Raw genomic sequence first — 15,936 nt, 5'->3', positions numbered from 1 at the left:
CTCCCAGCCTTGGACCTGGATCTAGGCCAGTCGGGTGAGGCTGTGCCTCCCTGTCACCCAGGGCTCCCTCTGTGACACCAGCCTGTGTCGAAAAGAAATTAAATCATTTTAACGAGGTCCTTCCAAATGCACACTGATGTAATTAAGAGAATATGTCTCTAGTTTTAAGCTGCTTAATTTTCATCAAAAAAGGGGACATACTCCTTTGCAAAACTGTGCTGAACCTTTAAACCAGCACAAAAACTCTGCTTCCTCTCCCCTTGTTACCTTCAGCAGCTCCCTCCTGCTACTCTACATTAATAAGTAGATCATTACTTCACCAGCCGCACTCAGAATCTTCCATATGATAAGATCCAATTGCAATTTCACATTCACAGAGTTGCCTACACTGAAGAGCCCTGAAATGCTCTTAACGAGTTGTGTGCACAGGGATGGGCTCTTCACACATCAGCAGAACGGGCTTGGGAAGTGACAGCTGCTTTGACAGTGCACAGGCAGTGGAGCAGTTTAAGGGCAACAGAAATGGTATAAATAATTGAAATCACAGCAAGAAGTGTAGGCAGAGCAGAGGGAAACAGGGCAACTCCAAGGAAGCTGGCAGCAGGAGAAGAGATAAGGACTTCTCCTGGAAGCCAAACTAAACAAGAGAGGATGTATAAAACCCACACCTTCTCACCCCTGTGCTATGCCACACACCAGCAGACAGAAGAAATTCTTGACCTTTGCTGCACTGGTTGGTAACCTGAATTCAACCCACCTATGATCCCTCTCTCACCAACATCTTCCCCTTTCCTCCTCTCCACAAAATCTGTAAGTCTGATGCAAATGACTCCCACGCAGAGAGCTTGGTCACCAAATGATGCTGATGAGTACATGTGGATTTTAAATTCTGCCACTGACAACTGCCTCACCTACATGGACCAACTCCTCCCAGCCCAGACTTTCAGAATGGGAGGCTTCCAGTGCACCCAGGACATTCAGGGCACACCAGAGACAATCCTGCCCTGGGGCCTGTGAGCACCATCAGGGGAAGCTGCAGAAACAGCCACCTTTGGTTTGAAGGCTTGAAGAATAACTGAACAGCACTCTGGAACAACAGATGAGTGCTTGAAGTTTCAATCCCAGGAGTAAAAAACCTCCTTTGATGATCACAGTTGCTACAAAGGGCTAAGGGTCATAATCTTGCCTGACCTTTAACTATTACAGCAATACTCCTTGACCTGCATTTTAGAAGTTATGAACAGACAACAGGACTCAGGCTAAGCGATCTGCCACTGCCTTGACATATTTCCAAAGAGACATGAAATATCTGCCTTTCTCTGTGTGTTCATCGTGCAAGTCACTTGAAAGCTGTGCAGACATCCGGAAAAAACACACCATTTCTCTCTGGGTCGCGCTCACCCAAGCAGGAGATGGCAGGAGATCGTTTATAATGCTCCATGGAGGTAACATGTGGCACAACAGCTCCAGGAATCACTCCATCACAGCACCAGGTTGAAGGAAGGAGACTTCCAACTACCAACTCAGCTAACCAGATGCCTTTAATGAGGAGCAAGTAACAAGATTTCTTAATGAGGGGTTCATTTGAAGAGTGTGCAGTGACGCCAAGAACCAGGTAAAAATCCTCATGAAGATCTCTCTGCAAGTCAAGAGTTTGTAGGATGAATATCTTGCCTTACATAGGAATCAATGGATTTTTAGGGGTCAACTGTCAGACCTCACCAGACTGCTCTTGCAGAATGTCAGTGGTTTTAGGGCAAGAGCCTGCACTAGGCATCACTGATAAAATTCAGCCCTGCTCCTAGATCCACAGGGGACACAACTGTGATCGGGGTGAAGAAGCCCTTGATACTGACTCTTCTGTGTGAGCAACTCAGTTTAAGAGCTGCTGTTCAAGAAACATGTCCCCAAAACGAAAGGTGACATTTCTTACATGATTTGTTTCTTAAAGAGCCTTCCAGAGGCAGCAAGGATCCCACATATCCTTTTCTCTACACACAGCCCTGCTCAGCAAGAGCCTTACCAGGGTGTGACCAACTGCACATCAGACCCTCATGCAGCCTACTTGTCCCAAATTCAAGCCTGGTATTGAAGGGCTGAGCTTCATCATGTGTCTCTGAGAACATCCTCCATTTGGGACAGACAAGTGACAGCTCACAGCCATGTGAAGGGCAAATCTGGTATCAAGAGCAATTTCCAGTCCACAGCCAAAATGGATACGGCATCTCCTTGGATTTCAGCACAAAACTGGCCCTTGTAACCTCTCTGGGCAACGTGAAGGAGATTAGAAACCCAATCCACCTTGGACAGGGCAGTATTTCTTCTTTGACTTCTCACTAAAAGCAAGGAAGCCCTTCTGTGCTTCCAAAAGACAGCTGAGCATTATCGGTGCTGCCACACCAGTAAAGATGGGAACCTTGTGGTTCCGGAGGGTCTGCCACTGTGAGGCTACATTTGGGCACTCTCCACATGAACAATGGGAGACTTTCCCTGACAAGACAGCCACGAACAGCCATCTGTCCTCCGGAGTGCAAAGGAATCATGCTGACTGCCAATTTTCCTCTTCCAGCTGGAGGACAGCTCGTGGGCAGCCATCTCAGCTGAAAGTCCCCAGAGCAGCTCCCATTGTGGGACACACAGCCTGGATGCTGCAGCTGGCTCAGGGATGTCTCAGCTCACTTGGTGAACACCTGGCGTGAGGCTGGAGAGAAACAATTCTCTGACAGCTGGAAAATGCAGCCACCTGAGCTGATGGGGGATAACAAAGAACCAGCTGCTTTCTAGAGATGCATTTCTGACACCCACACTCCTTAGAAGTGTGTTTTTGTCGCCCATACCTCCGAACAGCCAATTTCCTCTGTCCATGGGATCACAGAGAACAGAATTCCTGCAATGCAAAGCTTTGAAAGCTGTTAACTGATCCAGCCTCATCCAAATGTCATGGTCTCAGTCAATGCAAAACTGTTCCTTTCTCCTCCTGCCATCCTCCACTCCATCCATGGGGCGTCCATTAGGTTCAAACACAAAGGCAGCAAAGAGCCTACAACAAGAGCCTCATTAACTGGCTGTACAACTGGATTTGTTTTGGAGCATGGTGCCATCCCCCACACTGAAAGGCAGAGCTGTTAATGGGGGAAAAAATAGACCAAATTAAAAAGTATCTTGCACACCTTAATATCACAGGCAGCTCTTCCGTGAGATTTAAAACAACAGCACTACTGGCTGTAAAAGGGGAAAAAAAACCCAGGAAGTCTCCCAAAACAGCAGACCAAATGAAAGAAGAAAAAGATGAAGGAGGTTTCAAATCCGCCCTGGAGAGAATGTGTGTCACAGCTTTAACCTGTTGCAGGAAGGGGGGAAAAAAGGAAGCAGGACTGCAGAGACCAAAGAATCAAATTTACTAGGACCAACCAGGCAGATAAAAGATATATGATCACCAACCAAGGATGGCTTTGCTGGAATCAGCCAGCTTCTGAAAATGTCTAGTCAGCTTTAGCATTTGATACACATGAAATTGGTGTCCATACAAGAGTATTCTCCTGAAAGGATGGGATTTAATGCAGTCAAGATAATTATCTAGATCCTTCTTTATCCCATTAGTGGTTTTCATTCGCATCCTGGAACACCATAAGCGGATTGTTCAAGAATTATTTGCCATCCGCTGTTTCAATCCCGATTGGAATTATCTTTATACCTCAGTATGAAGAAAAGAGATTACATCCCTACCAGGGCTTGCTGCAATGCCCTCTTTTCTGAGGCTTCTTTTGTTGCTTTTGTTCTATAAGGTGATGGAATGAATCAGAAAACAATTGTCACAAACGTGATTTTGCCCTCTCCATCTCTTCCTTCCCCACACGTGTGTTTGGGAGGAGGAGGAGACGCTCTTCCCACCACATCCCCTGCAGGAGATGCATCACTGCACCTGCACAGAGATGAAGCTCAACAAGACTTAGTCATCGAGTTACCCAGGACAGGATCCAAAAACACTCCCAGCTTCCCTTCGCACCACAATCCACTAATAAAAGAACAAGGAATGAAACTGTTAAAACCAATTAAACCAATATCACTTGATGCATGAGAAGGAAGTGGGATTCTCTGCACTAGAGATCCCAGGGGTGTGTGCTGAACGGCGCCTTCCGTGCTCTCTGGTAATGTATGTCACTGTGCAAGCTCTGATGGAGATCAAGCCAACGTCACTCAAACAGCCAACACAATCCCTTGCTTCAAGGCCTAAAACAACAAGAAGACAAAATTCCCCCTCCCAGCCACTCTAAGTGCCTGCCAGGAATTGTATTAATGGAAGAATTACATCTTTGTCCAGGTATGGCAAGGACACAGCTCATCTCCTCATGGGCACCTGCAACTCTGCCCAGCAGTGAGGGAAGGTGCCTGGATGCCACAAAACCCACCCCTCTCCTTATGGAAACTGAGGGAGGGAGGAATTCAGACCCGACATGAATAGGAATGTGTGTATTTTTTAAAGAATCATGTTTTATGGCTGTGTAATGAGATCTGTAGGAGAGGTATCTCTATAAACAAGTTATTAAAAGGGGGAGGAGGGACACAATAATAGCAGGTGCCAATTACTCAGCTCCCAGCAGAGACTTTCCAATTTCTCACCTTCCCCCAAAGCAAGATGTGCCACTGTATGGCAGCACATTCACTTGCAAGTGTAAGACCCTTTTGGAGTGTTGCTTCTCCCCTCAAGCAGAGCTCCACTGGAGAGGGGCAGCCCATCGCCCACCAACCCTGCGCCAGGGCTGAGAAACACACCACGAAATTAATTTGGAAAGTGAATACAATCATATTTTCCTTTGACTTCAGAATCTGGCCACTCCTCCCATCCAGTGCAACAGCAAATTTGTGATCTGACTGCGACTGCCAGGTTTGCATCTCTGTGAATATCTGCTTAGTTTGAGGAACAAAAGGCCAGTAATGATTTTGTTATTTTAAGATGGCGGCATCGTTTCAGACAGTAAATGTCCACCCTGCAACTGGAGCTGTCAGAGGGACCATCCTCTCAGGCAAGCACACCATGGTAATGATTAATATTACAAAAGTAATCCGAGCCTCTAAAATCATTATTTCCAAAATCAGCAAATAATTACCAAGGCCCTCAGCAATCAATACCCAAGACAAATAGAAGATTAAATTGCAAAAGAAACAGAAGAAAGTAGTTAATATTTGCCAAACACATGCCAAACACACTTTTTCATGGTAACCAAATACTTCCAGTAAATAGATATTTTAGCTCACTGGAGAGGCACTTTCAGAAAGTAATAAATTAATCCAATAAAACAGACAGACAGGGTGGAACCAGACATTAACGAAACACAAACTGATCTATACAGAGCCAACCCACAATCCATGTCCTAATTATGCTCATCCACTCTCTTGTTCCTTACCTCCCCCACCCAGGTCAGCTCCTTAGCTCAGGGAAAGTAAATGTTTCATGCAGATTCACTGGCACAACAAAGTAGAGAATTGCAGCCATCAAATTATGAGGCTTGTGCTCAGCCAGAATTTGCATTTCTAGTTTTTTTCCTCAATACTTGTTGCTCCTTAAGTCAGCAAATTAATCTCCTTTTAAACACAATTTTTGCTCTTCCATCAATTTCCATGAGGTGCAGGATGGGTTCCTGCTGCCCATCAGCACCAGCTGCCCACGTGTGATGCCTGGGGAAACATCCCCACAGCATATCCCCACTCTGGAATCAGCAGGGTCTGTCCTGAGGGGCTGCATCCTGCCTCACCACCACTGCTGGCACCCAGGTGGACTCAGAGCAAGCCCTGACACCCAAGGACCAGCAGCATCTCCTACCTAGACAGCCCAACCAGCTTCTACCCAAAATCATTGCATGGACAAAGCCACACTATTATGTGAGTATCTGGTAAAGTGCTTCAAATAGTGGGTAACTTGAACATGACAAAATTAAGACAGGGAAGACATATGGGAAGACATCCAACCTGGTCATTTTCTGCTAAATCAAAGGAAGAAGAAAGAGAGGAAACTGAGGGAAATAGAAGACAAAGAGAAAAGATATCAAAGCCAGCTCCGGAGAGCGCAATGAGAGATGACACGAAAAAGGAATAGTTAAAACACGAAAAGCGAGATTAAATAAAAGATCATGAGGGCACAGAGCAGAGGGAGGGGAGACCACCACACCACTTTCACCAGCATTAACTGAATAATTAATTTGACAGGTACTTGTCTGTGGCAGTGTTTGAGTCTGAGAGAGTTCAACCATGACCCAGGTCCATCCATTCACCCAGCCAAGGATGCAGTCACCCTCTTGCCCTTCACATGGGGACACGTCTCAGGGACACTGCACAGCAGCTCTGCTCCCCTGAGTGTCTGTCTTTTGGGGGAGAGTAAGGAAATTCACTTCTCCCTCAGAAAACTCCAGTTTCTTCTGTGTGAAGTTCTTACTACTGGCAGGGTTGGTCTCACTACTGCACTTTCAATAAACCAGGCTACAGAAAAATGTACTGTTATTACACAGATCTTAAGTAGCTCATTTCTCAGTATTGGAAGTGTTTCTTTGATTATTTACAAGAGCTTGTGAAGGCTACAGAACCTTCTGGTACCACTGGCCTCCTGCCTAAGCCATGACATTCCAAGGAACAGTGACAATACACAGAGGATTTATTGCTGCCTAAGTACAAGTAGTGACTGGCAAAAAAGAGTCTCCAGCTTCAACCAGGTTACACCTTCCAGAAAACTCTTGCCATCACAGGGAAAGAAGAAAAACCTAAGTGCTCTAAGGCAGACTTGAATGTGCTCAGGATGGTCTAAAATCTCACTGAGGAACAGGCATGAACCAGGCAGGAGCACTGACACAATCCAGCATCGTGCTCTTCCCCCAGTTCAGCTTCCATCCCACTACCAACAACTCCTAAACCACCAGAGCAACAATTACAGTCACAAGCAAATGGACACTGCAATTCAACAAAACTCATCATGAACATAAAAGACAGGTGGAGATTAATTTTTGCCCAGAAGCTTCTTTAAAGCCTAACGATTTACATTTTAATGCTACTGCTGTCCACTTTAATATAAGCAGAAATGAAAATACCTTGCACTAGACATTTTCCTGTGCATGTCTAGTCACTTCAAAATACAGATTAACCTTTAGGTAAGTATTTATCCTGTACACAGCACAGAAGGGATGGAATATTTAAATACTGGGAGAGGCACTCCAAGGCAGGGACAGGCAGGAGGGAAGATGGAGTTACAGAGCTGTCTCTGTGCATCAGAGATGCATCCGTGCTAATGCACTGATCCTGGAGACTTAATGTGTCTTGACACCAGGACAAAAACAGAAGGATAAGTGGCCAGTGACACAAGTAAAGCAGAAAGAGATTGTTTAAAACAGGAATCTGCCACTCCCAGATTTTCTTGCTTTCAGGGAAGACTGATATGAGCTCAAAAATAAACCCCAGCAGGGCATTGCTGAATAAAAAGCCCCCTACACTGTAGTTCAAATGGGGAAGGCCGAAAAAATGCATTTCCCTCTATCAAAGACAACAATCCTCTGCCTGCATCAGGATGCTGTTAAGCAGATGCTTGATCAGCCCTCTCTGAAAAGCCTCTCCTCCTAACAGCACTAATCTGCCCATTGAAGCCCTTCCATTATTTTAATAATTTCCATAGTCCTTTAATTTGCCCAGTGAGTTCTGCCGCCTTCACCCACCAAGCTCCACAACCTACTGGGCTTTGACTCATGAAAAAGAAAACTTCAACATTAAAACTGGCATGAAAATTATATGGAAAATATTCACCTGAAACATAAAAGCATTGTCTGCAAATATTTTTAGGCAGGTGGTTCAGCCTTATCTCTGCGGGGGTTTCCTGCAAAGCCCTGGTGGCCGTGGATGCCTGTGCTGACTCAGGCACCCCAGGAGGGCTATTTGTGTTTCTTTATACCATGAACACAAAAACTGGTCCTTTGGTGACTGGTTTGGGTTTTTTGAATGGGGAGAACTGAGGATAATCCAAGCCTGCCCACAGCAGTCTTGTCCATCTATTGCTGAAGTAATTTCTCTACCACTTAGTGGCTTCAAGGCTTGCTAGAGATGACTGGCAGCTTCACTTAAACTAGCAAGCTATAGATGTGTTTTACACCAAACACTAAGTGAATAATCAATGAACATTCAGGATATAAGTACAAATCAATGATTTGTTTTAGATGAATCAAAGGGAATTGCAAATGAGGAAGAGTTTTGTTCTGCAACAGAAGTAAACCAAGAGAAGTACTTGATGTAACTCTGTGTGTGTGTGTGTGTGTGTGTGTGTGTGTGTGTGTGTGTGTGTGTGTGTGTGTGTTAACCTCCCCTGTCTGCTCCTCTTCCATGCACTGACACAGACCCTGCTGTCACAGAAGCCTGACTGTGTCCTCCAAACCCCTGTGACCAGAGATGTCACTGTCCCCAGAGAGCAGATGGGAACTGAGGCATGTGAAACCAGCCAGTTGACTTTCCCAAGCCCGGGAGAGAAATAGCATGGCAAGGACACAAATCCAAGTCTCCCATTCTGAGGCACATAGGTTAGGACAAAGCCCTCTTCCACTTCCAGCAACTTCAACTCCATCACAGAACTGCAGCTCTTATTGTGAGAGCAGCAAACAAGAGCACATGCAATACAGGTCAAGAGCCTCATTTAACGACCTAATAAAAACTGCAAAGAAATAAAAACAGAAAAAAGATATCTCCAGACAATGAAGGATTTACTTTGATGAATGCATATCAACAGCTTGCACAGTCCCTCTTCCTCTCGAGATGAATTTGGTCAAATCACAGGCAGGACAATTTTGCAGATGCTGCTGCATTCCCAATTCCAGTGCCACACAATCTCTGCAGAACCAAGTAAAGGCTCACAGAAATGCTCCTGCACATCCTTTTTTTCACCATGCCTTTTAATGACAGATTTCTAAACTCCACAGTTCCTCAGCCAGGTCCCTCCCTGCACCTCCTCAGCCATCAGAAGCACTCACTGGGTCTGCTGCCGGCATCTCTCCTCCTGCTGCTGGCATCTCTTCTCCTGGGAAACACTTCCAAGGATTGGAGTGAAGTGACCCCAGCTCAAACCAGGGCTTGCACTCACATCCGTCTGGCTGCAACCAGTGCCCAAGATCTCAAAGAAACTACACAAACCTGGAGTCAAGCTGGTGCAGGCAACATAAATGAAAAAGCAGCAGGAACTCCCACATGCCACAAGATACGGTTCATATTTAGCGGTTCCACAGGCTTTGACTCTGCTGCTTCCAGGGCGGATTAGCGTTCATGGCTTTTATGCACCGTATAAGAAGACTTTGTAAACACACCCAGAGGAACAGGAACATCCCTCTGGGACAAAGTTGGCTTCCCACAAAGGACAACCCCAGTGAGCAGAACATCCTGCCATGAGCAGAGCATCCCACTGTGAGCAGCATGAAAAAAGTGTTATTTCTTCACAGAGATGCTGCGTGAGCCTCCTTTGTGGCACCAGAGCAACATCCACGCTGCAGCCAGAGCTCCACAATCACCAACCCCCCAACATCCCACTCCCCACCATGCTCAGAAGTCAAGGGAGAGATCCCACGCTCAGACATGCACCAAGATACCCACCTGGGATGTGAGTGGTGAGTCCTTCCAGGAGCTGTGCACATCTGCTCTGAAGGGCTTTCACAACATCCACAGGAAAATCAGTTCCCCTGGGAGGACCATCCAAAACATCACATGACCACAACTGACCTTAGGGGTGTGAAGCCACCACACAAAGAGCAACCCCACTCTGCCGGCAAATCTACAGATAGGGAGGTGCCTGCAGTTGGAGTTTGACACCAGAAGCCTGGAGCTGGCTGGCTGGTAACTATAAATCATTAAAATCTGACAGGGAAAGAACTTTCCAGGGGTCTGCACAGGCAGCAGGGGTACAGAGCCTGCCTTGAGCTACACAGCCATACCCAGGAGGTGCAATCCCAACCTCAACATGCAGCATTTCCAACAGGCAGCATGCTGGGAGTCTCCTTAAAACGTTCAACACAAGGTTTATAACTTCCTATTCAATAAAAAAACAGACCCAAACACCCAAATATCCTGCAGCATTTACGGCTCTGGGCTGCAAGGGGCAAAGAGAAGGGCTGCATAAATGGCACATGGCTGGTCAGTCTGTCAAGATGAAAACAAACATTATGGGTGAGAACTGAACAGTTTTCATCATTGGAAAGAAAAAAACCACAATTTAATTGTGGGTAAGTTAAACAGTTTGCCTTCCTCCTATCTGCACTTATCTAAAGTCATAAAATCTTCTCAGTTTTACTGGTCCCTCAGTAAACATTCCTTGGAATCCCCACGTTGAGCACATTAACACCCGAGCCTGCCCGTGCCTTCCCAGAGGCTTGATCCTCCACAGTTAAACCCTACAGGTCCACCACACAACACCAGGCTACAGAAGAGCTTCTTCCATAGCAGCTGTTTTTGAAAGTTAAACCACATTTAAACCTGGAATCAGCAAAGAGAGAATACCAGACTTTGTTCAGGACACCCATCACCATGACACACACCATGTGGTCCACCTCCAAACAGCCCTTGATGCTGGACACTGGCTGCCTGGGTGACTGGCTGTGCTATTTGAGGCTGCCCTTCCCTTCCCTTCCCACTCCAGCAGACTATTTCAAACCTTGTTTATAACTGGAAAGAGTCAGCATCTGTTTTTGCAGACCATGAGGTCAAAACTTTACTAATAACCACAGCACAGCAGAACACCATTAGCAGGTAAACAAGCCCTGCAGAGGTCACAGAAAAGCAGCTCCAGAGATGGTTTGTCCTGCTTTATTTTTCTTTGATTAATTGTTTTGTCCTCCCAACACAGAGTGGGAAGACAAGCAGGCTCTTCGATGCTTTACACGTGTTTTAATATCATTTTATTCCCCACTGGAGACAATGTGGACACCTTGCCAGACTTCCCAAGAACTCAATGACATGAGCAACTCAGGATCACTGGGAATTGTCTCCACTCACTCACAGGGGATGGTTGATATTACAGAGGACTGGCAGACACAAAGCCTATCTTTGAAAAATACAGGGATGGGAATACAGAGAAGGCAAGAAATTACAGAACAATCAGCTTAACTTCAGCTGAAGTGCTTAGAAGACAAGGAGAACTTGAGCAAGAGATAATCTCTGTTTATCAAGAACAAACCACTTCAAATCTCTCATATTTCTTTCTGCGGGACTTGCAGGAAGGAGAGAAGAAGAAAAGATTTCAGAGAGATCTCTGATAGTGCCTAATGGGACATCCCCATGAGGCAGTCAGGGATGCAGGGGCTGGATGACTGCTGGGAACACCACCAGTGAACTGGTCACTGCTTTCTGAGCACAGACTGGGAGGACCTACTGAAGGAGGTTCCAGTGGAACCCATCCCAGATCTGATACCACTTGGTGTTTTCATCCACAACTTGGCTGGTGGCAAAGAAAACATGATGATTTCCTTGGAAGGCTACACTGAGCTGAGAGGGACTGCAAGCATGCAGGAGGACAAGATCAGAATTCAAAACAATCCTGACACTTTAGAAGAAGGAGTCGGAAAAAAAAACAACAAAGGATGCAGTTCAACAAGGACAAACGTGAGGTAATGCAATTTGGTAAGAATAATTAGCCAGGCAAATACAAGACAAGGAATGAAAAGCAGAAAACATTCTGGGGAGGAATGGTTGAAAGGTCGATGGCATAAAAAAGTTAAACATGAGTTGCTTGTGGCAAAAGTAAAAAGCAAACAGTGGGATGTATTAACAAGATCATTTTATGTAAAAGACATGAAGTAATGCCTTAGACTTCTGAGGAAAAATATAGTGCCAACTTCAGTCCTGTATCACAGGTTAAGCCTCACTCCTCACCAAGGATGATGGTCCAGAAGAGAGCCACAGGAACAACTGCAGACCAAGAATATATGACCTAAAATTAACGATCAAAGGAACCAGCGTGGTTTAATCTATACTGTAAGGGCAAACACTGTAGCAACTTACAAATATCTGCTGGGCTCCTGCAAAGAAGGAAGGAAGGAACTTCCCTGGCTGTGCCCAATAAATGGAAAAAAGAAGAACAATCATAAAATCAAACTGAAGAAAAAGACATTTCTGTTCAGATCATAAGAAAAATCTATTATCAGGACTGCTAAATGTCAAACAGATTGTCCGGGGAGCTTAGAGCTTCTCTATCATCAGAGGTTTTTAAGAATGAACACAGCAAACATCTGTCAGGGAGGGGTTGGTTATCAGCGATCCTGCGTAGGGCAGGGGATGGGCTGAGTGACCTCCCACGGTCTCCTCCAGTTCTGTATTGAATAACGGCCTGATACGTAAATGACCACAACAGCCGGAAACCTGCTGTGCTGACACAGCCCCACTGGTGTTATCTGTGACCCGCTGTAGGGACTGCTGTGTGCAGCTGTCAGCCTGCTGCTGTCAGAGGGACACACATCCCAGCGAGGGTCCTCCTGGGAAGGACAGGGACGCCGCTACCAAAGGTGGTTGTTTTGGCGCTTGCATGAGCAACAGGGAAAAGCTACTTGTTAAAAAATAAAAGTGAGTCAAAGCAGGACACAGCCCAGGCAGCACAGACTGCCCAGCGGGGATGGCCACCCTGCTTCTGAAAGCAGGAGGGACTGCTCGGAGCCCACACAGCACTGCACGCTGCTTTCACTGCCTTTATGAGAGGAAGCTGTGAGCAAACACTGCTCAGTGCTAACCACAGAGCAGCTCTCAGAGTGCTGCCCTGCACACCGACCATGGTTTAGCATTTCTGGATAAAAGGGCATGCAACAATGCCTGGCTGTGCAAACATTTTGGCCAGTTAAAAACCTCACCAGCAGAAGCAAACCCATCCACTGGTACCCTGACAGCATCCTTGCATTGCAAATGCCTATCACCAAAACCTCTACAGGAGGCAGCTCTGGTGGGATTTAAACCACATTAGTAGCACGACAGGAAAGCCCTTCAGTGATGAATGAGGCACAGGAGCCCAAGCAGCCACCCGTCAGACTCCCAAAGCTGCCAGGAGAAAATGGCACATCCCAAGCGCTCCTGCCCTGCTGCCAGGGAAGTGGCTGGGTTGGATGGGCTCGTGTCATCCTGCCCATCAGGGCCAAAAAGCCTTTCCCCAGAGCTGCCCCAGCCCCAATGCTGGCCTTGCACTATGCACAAGCTGAACGTTGTGATGGTGCATGGTGTGCCACAGGATTGCAAAGCCACCAAATCATGGCTTAGGCTCAGCAAAAGCTGCTTCTCACCTGTAGCAGAGAGATGTTTATATAGCAAGTGGGAAGAGAGAGTCAAGGCATGGTTGGTTAGACTACCCACCTTTAATGACCTTTACACTACACAGCTTTAATGACGTTAGACAACACACCTTTAATGACCTTTAGACGACACACCCTTAATGACTTTTAAAAGTGCAGAAAATGGAAGAGCCGAGCAATTACCACGGTCATGAGAGATTCAGACCCACACACAGGACACACACACAATTCAGAAGCAACTGTCAGAATTGTCCTCCAGGCCAGGGTAAGTCTGCGCTGCTTGAGTGAGACGGGGTGGGGAAAAGCAACTATTACGTTGTCAGAAAACCCAGCAGGGAGCATCCCTATGCTACCTGCTCAGCACTCCTCCCAGCCTCGGTGGGACCGGGCCCTGCACCCCCTGCTCTGCAGCTACCTACTCAGTGCAAAGCCAGCACCGACACCTGAGTGCTGAAGCCACAGCCTTCACACCTGTCCCACATCCACTGAAGTTATTGGACTTGGCATCGAACCACAAGAGTCGTGTGCGGGGAAGGCAGGGCAGCTCAGACCTCCCCTCACCTCCAGTTTGCCCAGAGAACCCCCAGCATCCAAGGGCTCACCCGAATTGTCGGCATCACCACCACTCCATGCAGATTTAACCCTCCTGGGTTCCATCACCCGTGGAGGTTCTGGCCATAAACATGGGAGTGTAAAGAAGTGCATCGCCAAAGCCAAGCCCAACACAACCCGACCCGGTCGACAGTCCCTGTCGCCCCGCAGCCCCCCGACCCGCCATGGGCGCCCCAGGTCACAGCATGCCGGGGAGACAAGCGGGGACCCCCGTCCGGAGCACCTCCCGCCCAGCTGGGCACGGGCGCCGTCACACCGCCCCGGGCGTCCCACGGGTCACGGTCCCACGGGTCCAGGGGGTCCCACGGTGCCAGGGGCGCACAGAATCCCGCCGGGTCCGCATCCCTGGGGCTCCGGTAGGATCCCGCCCGTCGGGATCCGCCGGGTCCTGCAGGATGCTCACCGGGTCGGGATCCCACCGAACCGCCGGTGCGGGCTCGCGGAACACCCGCACCCCTTCCCCGGCGGCGGGGCGGCGGCCGAGCCCCCCTTACCTTTGTGCCCGCCGAAGGCGCCGTACCAGGAGAGCGAGAGCAGCGCGCACAGACAGCCGAGCAGCAGCGTGAGCGCCGTGCCGCTGCGGAGCCTCATCGCCTCCTCGCCGGCGGGGGCGGCCGCATGTCCCGGGCGCGGAGCGGCCTCGGCGGCCCCGGCGGAGCGGAGCGGGAGCGGAGCGGGGCACGGAGCCCGCACCGCCCGCACCGCCCGCACGCAGCGCCCGCGCCGGGCCCGCCGCGCGGGCGGGGCGGGACCGAGGGCGGGAATGGAGGGCGGGGATGGAGGGGAGGGATGGAGGGCGAGGATGGAGGGGAGGTATGGAGGGAGGGGCGGCAGCGCGGGGAGGGCACCCCCGTGCGGGAGACTGCGGGTCTGCAGGGGCGGGGATGGGGAGAGTGAGAGTGAGAGTGGGGGAGTGTGAGAGGATGAGTGTGAGTGGATGTGTGAGTGACATTGTTAGTGTGAGAGTGACACTGCGAGTGTGAGAGGGTGACTGTGAGACTGTGAGTGCGAGACTGTGATTGTGTATAAGACTCTGTGTATGAGAGTGTGTGTGACATTCTGAGGTGTGTGTCAGTGTTACAGTGTATGATTGTATGAGATTGTTTGTGTGAGAGTGTGAGACGGTGAACGTATGTGAGAGTGTGAGTGTGTGTTGTGAGGGTGAGTGTGAAATTGTGTGGGTGTGGTTGTCAGTGTGAGTGTGTGAGTGTGTGCCTGTGTGTGAGGTTGTTTGTGACTGTGTGAGTGTGTGTGTCAGTGAGATTGTGTGTGTGTGACATCATGTGTATGATTGTGCAAGTGTGAATGTGTGTGTGTCACAGTGTGTGTGAGTGTGCGTGTGTGAATGTGAATGTCTGCACATCTGTGTGTGTGTGTGTGTGTGTTGTGTACTGTATGTGTGCACAAGTGCATGTTCATGGGTTACATATATAGATGTACACACCTGTATCCTTGGCTCATTCCTATCAATCCATCAATCCATGCCTGCATCCTCATGCCCATCCATACATCCCTACAAAAACACAGACATATCTGTGATTGCTTGTGTGGGTCTGTGCACTTGTGTGTGTGAGCACGTGTGTGTGTGTGTGTGTGTGTGTGTGTGCTTGGCTGGGCCCATATGCCTCTCTCTCTATGTCCATATGTCTCAGTGTGTCTGTGTGTGTGCACACACACCCAGGTCCATCTGTCCCCACTCAGTGTGGGTGTGCACGTACCTGCCTCTGTGCCTGGGTGACACATCCCTGTGCATGGGGGTGTGCTCATGGACTCCCTGTTTGCCTCTCTGTCACCTGGATGTGTGGAAATGTCCCAGCCCCAGGGTGTGCACAGGTGGGTGCCATGGATGGAGGTGTGTTCTCAGTCCCTGTGCACAGGGGTGTCCCCACGGGGTGTGCACAGCTCTGTGTGTGTGTGTATGTGCAGGACAAGGTCAGGGGGCAGCAGTCCCTGTAGCCATGCAGTGTGTCCTCGCTGCCATTCCAGCAGAACAGTTTCATCTTGGTGGAGGAAACAGCATCTCATGTTTGTTGAGAGAAAATCAATG

General features: G+C 48.4%; 1 protein-coding gene across 1 annotated transcript in view; it reads right to left on the bottom strand.

The window, feature by feature from the left end:
* MGAT4B (alpha-1,3-mannosyl-glycoprotein 4-beta-N-acetylglucosaminyltransferase B) overlaps positions 1–14,637 on the bottom strand; it is a 50,375-nt gene extending 35,738 nt beyond the window's left edge. The window contains exon 1 of the mRNA XM_071570272.1: positions 14,384–14,637. Coding sequence (XP_071426373.1) covers positions 14,384–14,480 — 97 coding nt within the window. The 5' untranslated portion in view covers positions 14,481–14,637. The remainder of the gene's footprint in view (positions 1–14,383) is intronic.
* Between the last annotated feature and the right edge of the window lie 1,299 nt (positions 14,638–15,936).

The sequence above is a fragment of the Pithys albifrons genome, chromosome 15 (genome assembly GCF_047495875.1).
Source record: "Pithys albifrons albifrons isolate INPA30051 chromosome 15, PitAlb_v1, whole genome shotgun sequence".
Lineage (NCBI taxonomy): Eukaryota > Metazoa > Chordata > Aves > Passeriformes > Thamnophilidae > Pithys > Pithys albifrons.
Note: the sequence above shows the minus strand (reverse complement) of the source record. Positions and strands in the feature narration are given on the sequence as shown.